This window comes from Bipolaris oryzae (assembly GCF_000523455.1).
Source record: "Bipolaris oryzae ATCC 44560 unplaced genomic scaffold scaffold_245, whole genome shotgun sequence".
Classification (NCBI taxonomy): domain Eukaryota; kingdom Fungi; phylum Ascomycota; class Dothideomycetes; order Pleosporales; family Pleosporaceae; genus Bipolaris; species Bipolaris oryzae.
This window is the reverse complement of record NW_006911521.1, coordinates 20,121-30,337: the sequence shown is the minus strand read 5'-3', so window position 1 is coordinate 30,337 and position 10,217 is coordinate 20,121. Positions and strand designations below refer to the sequence as shown.

The following is a 10,217-nucleotide window of genomic DNA, read 5'->3' as shown; positions in this document are numbered from 1 at the left end:
GGGAGGACGGGGCCCTCGCTGCCGCTCAAGTCGATGCCGCTGCTGCCCGTGCCGAGACCGCCGCCGCCCGTGCCGAGACCGCCGCCGCCCGTGCCGAGACTGCCAATGCCAAGGCCACCATCAAGAGGCTCCGCGAAGAGCTCGCTGCCGCCGAGGAGAAGGAGGCCGCCGTCAAGCGGGCGATGAGTCACGCCCGGAGGATCGTTGCCGAGTCCAGGGGCATCCTGGATGAGCACACCCAGAGCCTTGTCGAGGCCAGGCGCTGCCTGGAAGAAGAAACGCAAGCGTAGAGCCGCGAAGGAACAACGCGTAAAAACCCGTAGAGTGAAGGACAACTACGTACAATAAACCTCGCGAAGGAAAACGTAAGGAACCCACGGAGCGAAGGAAAACGCAAGGAACCCGTAGAGCGAAGGACAACTACGTACAATAAACCTCACGAAGGAAAACGTAAGGAACCATTTCGCCATCAATCCTGACATCGACACCTGGTCGAGGGTAAAACCTCGGCTGGGCCGGGCATCGGTCTGACGGGTCAGACGCTCCAACCAATGGGCGTACCCTGCATTGCACATTTGTGCATTAACTGGTGGGTCCGCTGCAACATCATCAAGCGGATAGCAAAGATCAGACCTTCACTTGGTTCTTCCCTTGCCAGAGGAAGCCAGTGTAAATCCGATGTCAGGAGGCAGTTACACTACTAGACTGGAGTCTTATCCAAATACGAGAACACTCGACGCGGCGCTAGTCATATCGTCAAGTCATCGAACAGCTCGCTCAGCTTTTCAACTCAACCAATCCATCTCCGAAGGCGCGACAGCTTCACATCTATCAAAACAATCAAGAAGTATTCGCCACATGACCTCCCTATCTTGAAAATCGCTTCGTTCTCCGAACTGGAACCTGATCTTTCTTCAGATGCGGGGCAGCTTCATATTAACCCACACAATCATAACGGCGTCAATCTGGAGTATCACGAAGTAATCGAACAACTCGCTTGGATTTTCAATCCAGAACCAGTCTATCTCCAAGCGCGGGTGCTTCATATGAAGCCGGTCGACCAATATACCGGCAGACCGTCAGCAACCGTGGTCGACAGTCCCCACATAACCTGGACCAAGGGATATTGTTAAATCCACGAAAACTTTGAAGCAGACCCGGACACGACCAAGCGGGTAGCAGTTTATCTTGCGCTTCCCGGAAAACTCATTATTCTTTGATTGACCGCTCCCACATCCGATTGGGAGCGGTGGAGCGCCTCAGTCCGAGCTACCTTGGGAACTTATATCTTTCGCGCCTAGCTATTACGTATCTTTTATGGAAAGAGGTATACTCACTTTAAAAGATAGAGCCCAGATAACGGGGCTTACCCGCCTGTTGTACACCCGCTTGCTCTACACCCGCTTGCTCTACACCCGCTTGCTCTACACCCGCTTGCTCTGCACCTGCTGGCTCTACAACCCTTCGAGTCTCTATTTTAGCACAACGCAGTTGGAGAAAGATCAAAATGCTTCCTTTTCTACGAAGGATCATATGGTGGCGCGAAGAACGCAAGCTCATCGAAAACCCAGCGAAACAGGATGATCAAAAAGTCCGAGCACTCCTCGTCACCCCACACCACGAAGAACGCGAACTCATCGAGAGAGTGGGGAAACAGAATAATCAACAAGCGCAAGAGCTTCTCGCCGCCTTTCACAAGCTGCAGTGCACCATGGACCCGCTTATAGCCGCTCAGGTCTATAATAGTCGTTTCTGTCCTCTTACTGGCCGGTTGCCGGATGAACTTATCCTCTGTATTCTCACCTTTTTACGCGACGATGTCGTTGCGCTGTCATGTCTTCGAATAGCCTCGAGAAAATTCCTTTACATCCTTGGGAATGAACTGTTTGAGGAATACATGGATCACCGTTTATATCATCCCATCGTACTCCCGAAGGTGCCAAAGGACCAATTTCGGCGGTTATTACAGAGGGATGATCGGTGCGATAACTGCAAGCGATGGAATAATACATGTAACCCTCAATACTCTGATTGCTGCAAATTCCGACCGCGAAGTGCCTGGGGCGAAGATGCTGCCGAGTATACCCAGCTTCACCGCAAGCTCCACTGCTACGCCTGTAACACTCTTCACTTCGCTTATGAATTTGCCTTTGACAAACAGGAATCCTCAAACCACCAGCCAAAACGACAATGCCTAGGACAGCAGGGATCGGTTCAGTTGTGTAAGCATATCCAAATCACTTGGGCCACTATCAAGGCCCATATTGATGACTGGCGGCGGCAGCAGCAGTATCGAGGAGGAGACTGGCAAGCCTGTCTTGATAGCTTCAACATTGAGTGCCACGATGCCAGCCACGACACACGTTGTGCAGCCTCAGAGCCACCAACCTGGCCTCGGGCTCGTCTCAACACTATGCACATCGGCCTCACCCACCCAGACACTGTGGTCCTCAATCTAGAATGGACACCTCATAGCCGTATCGATACAATGGCTCTCACTGCCGAGGGTCGAATACCTGCACCAGAACTGAGGTTGCTATTTTACAGGCTTCGAGGTTTAGGCCCTGCTAACGCTTTGTACCCTTTGTTCCGTTTTGGCGATCCGCCTGAAATGGCATTCTTCGGTCCACTTTCCCATCTTCGGCACTTTGTTCACTACCAGACTGGAGAAGATGATCAAACAAGTCCTCCCACAGCCCTGATCCCACCTATTTACACACATGTGGGACTGCAACCACACATTTCTCTTGTAACTGGCCGCCATGGAAAGATGCTGAGCATGAAACTACATCCCCTGAGAAGTACTGATGCCGTCTCCATCTCCTCGTATTGTGTTGTACTTCGTTACGAGACAGACATCATAATCTGCAGGGCAAGGGATCTGACAGATCCTACTGTCAAGATTGTTCCCACCGACTGTTGGCTACATGCCATGGATACGCAAACTTACCCGCACCCACAGGCAAGCCATATCAGGCCCCAATGTAGGGACATTACTTGTGTCAACTACTTTAAGAGGCACAAAGGCCGTCATTACTGCCAGGGCTGGGATTGTTTTTAGCGAAGATTGGCCCAATCAACTGCTGTGACTGAATGAGAACGCAAGAGACATGCGAGTGGTGGGAACGGGCCAGTGACAGGCTCTGCCAAGCCTTTCCCCTCCTGCTTCTTTTCCCAAGATGATTGCAAGCTTTGGTGTCTTTGCTCTATCGAAAATGTCGGTCCGATTAGACATAATCATCGTGGGCGCAGGGCTGTCGGGTCTCGCAGCTGCGGTACAGTGCGCACTTTCAGGTCATTCTGTCACAGTGTTAGAGGCTGCGAAGGAGCTTGCTGAGGTGGGCGCAACATCCCCGAGCACCAAACAGAATGACTGAATATCTTATCAGGTCGGTGCCGGTCTCCAGTTGACACCAAACGCGACACGTCTGCTTCAGCAATGGTCCGTATATGACACCATTAGGGATCAAGTGTGTGAGCCCACTACACTCACAGTGTACAACTATCGAGGCGAGACTCTCGCACACGAGAATCATTTTGGCACAAACATTCGTCGGAAATATGGTGCGCCGTTCTCAGATTGTCACCGTGTGGATTTACAGCAAGCTTTGGTAGGAAGAGCAAAAGAGCTAGGTGTGCACGTTATGCTGGATGCAAAGGTGAATGGCATCGACTTTGGCAGCGCTCCTGGCGACAAAGCGCGTGTAAAATCACACCAAGGTCAAGCTTACGAAACTGATCTCATTGTCGGAGCTGACGGGCTCTGGTCCTCTTGTAGGTCTACCATGCTCGGACGCAATGACAATCCTTTACCAACTGGAGACCGTGCGTACCGTATAGTGCTCAGTGTTGATCAGATCGGCGATCCTAAATTGAAGGAGATGGTGCAGACACCCGCATGCCGATTTTGGGCGGGACCTGATGCGCACGCAGTAGCATACAGTATCCGCGGAGGGAACATGTATAATGTCGTCCTGCTCGTCCCCGACGACCTGGAAGAAGGGGTGGCGAGGACGCGGGGCAATTTGGATGAAATGAGGAGGCTGTTTGAGGGATGGGATCCCGTGTAGGCTACCCCACTTGCCTCATCCATAGCACAAGCCACTGACACGTACGTTTTAGGTTAACTCAGCTGCTTGAATGCGTCGACAGAGTGGACAAGTGGAAACTGATGCACCGTGCCGAGATGGACTCGTGGGTCAACCCACAAAATAACCTCGTGCTAATTGGCGACTCATGTCACCCGATGCTCCCTTATCTTGCCCAGGGTGCCAACTCGTCCATCGAAGACGGCGCAGTTTTGGGGTTGCTTCTCGACCCAGAACACTACAAGTCAAGGTTACAACTACCGGATACTTTACAGCTCTTCCAGCAATTGCGAAAAGCAAGGAGTGAAAGTATTGCGCGGGAAACATTCAAGCAGCGAAAAGACTTTCATCTACGTGATGGACCAGAACAGGCAATCCGTGACGCCACAATGCTTAGGCAACTAGGCAAAAGTCCAGCAGGTGCATTCCCGAGTCGCTGGACATGCCCGGAGGTGCAACCTTGGCTGTACGGGTATAACGCGGCCGAAGAAGTTGCGGCGGCAATGCGAGCTCGAACGTCGTGATGGTGCGTTTTGTTTGGAGTGGCGCATGGGCGACGTAGACTCTGACCTCATCGGCTCGTAAACTTGGAGGTATCGCGGCCTGTTATTTTCATTGAGAGAAGGCCACCAGCACTGAATGGTTGAGAGATGATTTTGCACTAGGAGCATCCTGAAACGATGTACATGAGGAATGCCGAGGCATGTCGCATGGCTGACATGGGAAGCACTAGTAGCCCTACGCCACAGGGTCTCCAGAACCCTGGCTAATTTGCACATTGATCATTTCAGGGATTTGATTGCTTGATGCATGATGCCGTTTCATACTTCCCATGTATTTTCTCAAACAGCCTTCTTCAGAAAGCGAATATCGAAGAGGAAAACAGCTTGGCTACTGTGGATCGAGGAACCAACAAATCATAGGTTTTTATAGCACGCACAGGATCTTTTCGTGCTTGTCACGGGCGATATTCATGTAGGAAATTTTAGAGGTATATGACGATGCTTTAATTCTCCGGAAAGATCCTTTATTACATGCATACTGCAAGTAATAGATCACGTTTTCTCGGACGACAGAGCAGTCCTCGCAATGTCGATGGTGAGATGGTAGTCGCTAGCCCGCGGCCCACGAAACAAACTATACAATAATGATTGGTGATACACCCGCCGCTAACGTAACGGCAACACTAGTCGACAGGCCTAATGCCTTTCAGTATGCCTATCAAGTCCTATTTCATGGTATGTGAAACATGAAGATCAATGGCAAACCCGGTCGTACATACAAAGCCTAGCGAAGATGTGTCGATCCGTGGGGCCAACAACTACATCCCATGCCACACATCAGGTAGGAAATACCAGCAGCAAGTACCGACGTGGTGTGTGGTACTCCGCACATCCCTTTCATCACCTTTTCCCTTTCTCCGCAGAGAAAACGAATGTTTCAAAACAAAACGTACCAACAGATGGCCTGTCACCGGGACAGTTGGTCCTCGGCATATACATATGTACGCACTGTATCTCTCGCCGCGTTGTGGGTATAAGAAGGGTAGTGGTGCTGCCCCCTCCGGTGCTAGAGAAGGCATCGACTTTCGATCCTACATTCACTTCTCCGCCTTGTTTTTCTCGTGCAGTGCACATCCTCGACCATCTTTTGCTTTCTCTTCAAGCCTCCCTGTCGTTCGCTCATCGGGATATCCTTTCCATCTTTCACAAGCAGAAAATTCTTTTTTACCATATCGAGACTTCAGACTGTCTTTGGAACAAGTTCCATTCAATATGAAGTACCACGCTACTCACGTTCTGGCGCTTGCGAGTGTCGCGGCTGCGTATCCGTATCCTCAGGAGTTGCCTTCGGCCACGGAGCCTGGCACTGGCACGGATGCGGGTGCTGGTTCTGGCATTGGCAGTGGCTCTGGACTTGGTGGACTCTTTCCAGGTCTAGGCGGAGGATCAAGCCTGCCTAGCCTTGGTGGGGGTTCTGGTCTGCCTGGTCTTGGGGGTGGTGGCTTGGCCCTCCCTACCAAACTTCCAAGCCTTGGAGGGGGTTCTGGCTTTCCTGGGCTTGGAGGAGGTCTCGGAGGAGGTTTTGCTCGACCTACTGGCTTCCCTAGTCTAGGAGGAGGTTCTGGTTTCCCGGGACTGGGAAGTGGATCTGGTCTTGGAGGAGGCCTCACCCTGCCTACTAGCCTGCCCAGTCTAGGCGGAGGTTCAAGTCTGCTGGGTCTTGGAGGAATCGGATCTTCACACAAAACCGCTGCTAGTGATACTAGCATCGGAACTGGCGGTTCCTCTTGGATGGACTGGCTCAGCGGATTGACCGGAGGCCTTGGTGGAGGCTCTAGTGCTGGTAGTGATGGAGCTGCACCGCCTGCTTCCCCCGATTCCGAGACACCATCAACTCCAGCAACACCGGCGACTCCAGCGACTCCAGCCACCCCTGTAGGGAACAGCACTGGAGGATCTGGAGGAAACTGCAAACCGCAGCAGGCTTCTTCCGGCCTTCTCGGAGGTTCCGAGAACGGCATCGTGGACAAGAACTGCTGCACGGACATGACAATTGTCTTTGCTCGTGGAACAGGCGAGATGGGCAATGTAGGCACAGTCTCCGGGCCACCCATGTTCAAGGCTATCCGTAGCAAGCTCGGTGCCGACCGCGTTACTGTCCAGGGTGTCGACTATCCGGCCTCTGCCGCTGGCAACGTCAACCTAGGTGGCGATGGTGGTGAGAAGATGGCAGCGCTTGTCAAGCAGGCCAAATCTCTGTGCCCCAACACCAAGGTCATTGTCTCTGGCTACTCACAGGGTGCTATGGTAGTCCACAATGCGTTCAGCAAGGGACTTTCGGCTGAGGATGTTAGCGGCGCGGTTCTCTTCGGAGATCCGTTGAAGCGCACGGCCGTTGGCAAACTTCCTACAGATAAGGTCAAGCAGTTCTGTGGCACTGCTGATCAGATTTGCGGCGGCGGTGGAGATGGTGGTGCCACTGGTAGCCACATTAGCTACGGTAGCAGTGCTGAGGCCGCGGCCACATTCGCTATCCAGGCTGCCGGTCTTGCTTAGGTACATCAAGTCTATGTTGTCGGTATAATCCAGTGTGATTTTTTTGGTCGATCACTTGTCACTGAAAATACAGGCAGGCACTAGACATTTGAGGCAGAAGATGGTACACATTCTCTTCGCCACTCGATTTTATGTATCTAGTTTCTTTCATCTATATATAGTTATCAAACTCACTCTTTTCGGCTACCCTGGTTGTTCATGGACTTCTGGTCTTCCTAGCATCCACGCAGCGACAATATTGAAATTTTCTGCTAGCGAATATCTTATTCTTAACGAGCGTAAACCCAGAGTACCTCAGCTACCTATTAACAGATTTCACAACAACTGTAATCGTTTGCCCAGGAATTTTGAGGTTTTGAAGACAATTTTGAATATGGCGATGCTGAGGATGACCAAAGCAGCAAGGATACTAGCGAAGAGGATGAATAGAAGTGTGATAACGGGTGGAGACAAGCTTTCTTTCTTGACAAGAAAATGATGGTATTTCACCGAATTACTCTTTGTCGGGTGATACTAAGTTTAACTATAATTACTATCCCAGTCCTACCCACCAAACTCCTTTCTCTCTTCTGATATTGATTCAATACGATGACAGCAAAAAAATTCGGAGGGTTGCCATTGTACTGACATTCCCTTTCTACGCGGTCCACCAAAGTAGGAAACAGGAAGAAAGGTAAAGGGAGAACTACAGAAGGACAAATCAAGGCTGTAATCAAATGAACTCCACAATAGCTGTTCAAATCAAACGGTATCTTTGCATTCGATGCTCTGACTATCATGCAGCTTACCAGATGCTAATCATATAACATACCTCGAGTCATTCTTAACCACTGACAGGAAACCACCTACCTCCCTAGCGACAAACCGAGCCGAGCCGGCGCTAACTGACTAGACGCGCGCTTGCGCCTGTTTCACTTGCTTCTGTTGTTCTATTTGCTGCCTTTCTTTAACTACCCTTGCATATCTTACGTCATCTTGGTTTTGGCCTCTATATCACGTGATGATCGCTAGACATGCATAGTAGCAATTCCAGTGTGGAAATGAGACCAGGCAATGAGGCGGTTAGGTGGGTTACATGAGCTCATTGAACTGTGCTGGGATGATGGTTGTGTTATTGCGATGACGAAAGGGATGCACATCATTTCTCCACAAGTATGTTTCATGTTCCTGGATTGTCATATGAGTTCTATAATTATCTCTGTCCCCCTATTTACTCGCTAAGATTATACACAATATGTTGAACAACTATGCTACCAATGCAGTGGAGACTTGAAAAAAGGAGGTAATACTCTAATGTATTTTCTAATGCACCCGAGCAGCACAGTGAAGCCGAGATCATCTCTTCAGAACACAGTGATTACTTTGGCCTTTAGTGAAGAGAATAATTTTATAGTAGCCCCTGGGAATTTCAAGAGACCACCGTTTTCGTTCGTATATACAAAGACAGCTGCTTAGTTGCTCATCTTATGGATCAAGTATCTGCATATTTCAATTGAGAACACAGTGTTGCGAAGATGCAGACTTATTACAATCGCATATAGCATATGGAAAAGGCTTGTTATTGCCCTTGTCATCTTTCACTAATGCTAAAACTCTCAACTGAGTTTGAGTGCAATGTAGGCTGTCAAGGATAGAGGCTAACTGGAGTACGACGTTCTGACATTTATACGATGCACTCACTCTCTGTATTAAAGGATACCAGAGAATGGGAATGCTCAACATATCACAAATTCCACGGACTAATAGCCACCAGAGGCTTGAGAGATGATTATCTCGCTTATTCATACAAACGTCACAGTTCACTATTAAGCCCTAGTGATGGCTTCTGAAAGAGATATTTGGGTATAATAATAATGATATTCGAAGCGTACATATATACAACTTATCAATGCTCAGCTAGCAGTAAACCCGTCATAGATGGTTCATAGATGGTAGCAACCATCCTCGTTCGTTATGTCGGTTGACAAGGACATTGTGAGCTAAATCCCTAACCGATATTTGACTCTTCTCAAGTAATTCGATCCCCCTGTGGTATGTTGATGGTGCAAAATTGATCCAATCCCTTAGTCGTCTCTGATTATCTGACTTAAGAAGCAATAGCGCCACCGGCACCGTGCATCTTGCAGTAGTATTCCCACTCGTCACCGCCCATGTGCCAGTCGTAGGAGATGCAGATGCTCATGCCACCCTTGTCTGCCTGTATGGTGTGTTAGTTATACAAAGTCATTTTTTTTCCTTTGGTTTCTGTTCCTTACCATCTTGCAGTCAGGGCACTTGTCCCACTGCTTGTTGCCAGTGTTTCGCCTGAAGTACGAGTCACAGGCCTTTTCTGTGGCGGCTTGGTTGTAGGTTGCTGCACCACTGGGCCAGTCGGCACAGATGCCGCCGTAGTGGAGGTCTGCTGAAGCAACGTTCAGGATGGCAGCGATGACTGGCAGAGTGATGGAGAACTTCATGATTGCGGATGACTGAAGAGATGATTGTCCTTGAACAACTTGGATGGGTAGGAAATGGAAGTATTTATGAGAGAGATGTGTGTATGGGGTTGGTGATGCTCACAAGTAAAGTGCGGACGCATGGTAAATAAGTAAAAACGCTTGCTATGATGGATCTCTCGTTCTATCCGCTGTTATCGCTGTGTAGTCATGATTCACGACCCCCAGTTCCCCACTGACCATCTCGGTATGATTGCGACCAACATTACCACCCCTGAAATGGCCGCGAGGCATTGCAACGATAATCCTTCCGGGGTCCTGCCAAGAACAGCGATCAAGGTCATCCATTAGAATGAAGTTTTTCCGAACGGGTGTCCTAGGGCAGTATTCTTAGTCGGAAACTATGACAGTTGGTAGCCCTTTCATGCACAGGACACCGAGTGGCTGGCACATAAGCGTACTTCATGCGCTTCGGGCCGAAGGTTGAGTTCGTGTTTGCAAGAGGATCCAATCGGCAGTGTTCGGGAAAATTGGTTGCCTAGATAACCTTAGGCTGCTCCTACAAGGCGAAACAGTAATTCACCGAGCATGCTCCGCATAGTGACCTGGTCCTTGCATCGCAAGAACCCCTGTCA

General features: G+C 49.9%; 5 protein-coding genes across 5 annotated transcripts; 4 read left to right on the top strand and 1 right to left on the bottom strand.

Moving 5' to 3' along the window:
- Positions 1–32: 32 nt before the first annotated feature.
- Positions 33–290, top strand: COCMIDRAFT_9672 (uncharacterized protein; the record flags this gene model as incomplete). Its single annotated transcript, XM_007694832.1, has 1 exon — positions 33–290. A coding segment is annotated over one exon (258 nt), but the record flags the coding sequence as incomplete, so codon positions are not given.
- A 1,217-nt stretch (positions 291–1,507) lies between these two features.
- Positions 1,508–3,061, top strand: COCMIDRAFT_108752 (uncharacterized protein; the record flags this gene model as incomplete). The annotated part of the gene is made up of 1 exon (XM_007694831.1): positions 1,508–3,061. The coding sequence occupies one exon, from the start codon at positions 1,508–1,510 to the stop codon at positions 3,059–3,061; it is 1,554 nt and encodes a 517-aa protein (XP_007693021.1).
- A 154-nt stretch (positions 3,062–3,215) lies between these two features.
- On the top strand, positions 3,216–4,612 carry COCMIDRAFT_108766 (uncharacterized protein; the record flags this gene model as incomplete). The annotated part of the gene is made up of 3 exons (XM_007694830.1): positions 3,216–3,338; positions 3,390–4,066; positions 4,123–4,612. 3 exons carry the CDS (start codon positions 3,216–3,218, stop codon positions 4,610–4,612), a joined length of 1,290 nt encoding a protein of 429 aa, XP_007693020.1.
- Positions 4,613–6,583: 1,971 nt separating this feature from the next.
- Positions 6,584–7,141, top strand: COCMIDRAFT_42991 (carbohydrate esterase family 5 protein; the record flags this gene model as incomplete). The annotated part of the gene is made up of 1 exon (XM_007694829.1): positions 6,584–7,141. A coding segment is annotated over one exon (558 nt), but the record flags the coding sequence as incomplete, so codon positions are not given.
- Positions 7,142–9,233: 2,092 nt separating this feature from the next.
- On the bottom strand, positions 9,234–9,603 carry COCMIDRAFT_9668 (uncharacterized protein; the record flags this gene model as incomplete). Its single annotated transcript, XM_007694828.1, has 2 exons — positions 9,234–9,344; positions 9,403–9,603. 2 exons carry the CDS (start codon positions 9,601–9,603, stop codon positions 9,234–9,236), a joined length of 312 nt encoding a protein of 103 aa, XP_007693018.1.
- Between the last annotated feature and the right edge of the window lie 614 nt (positions 9,604–10,217).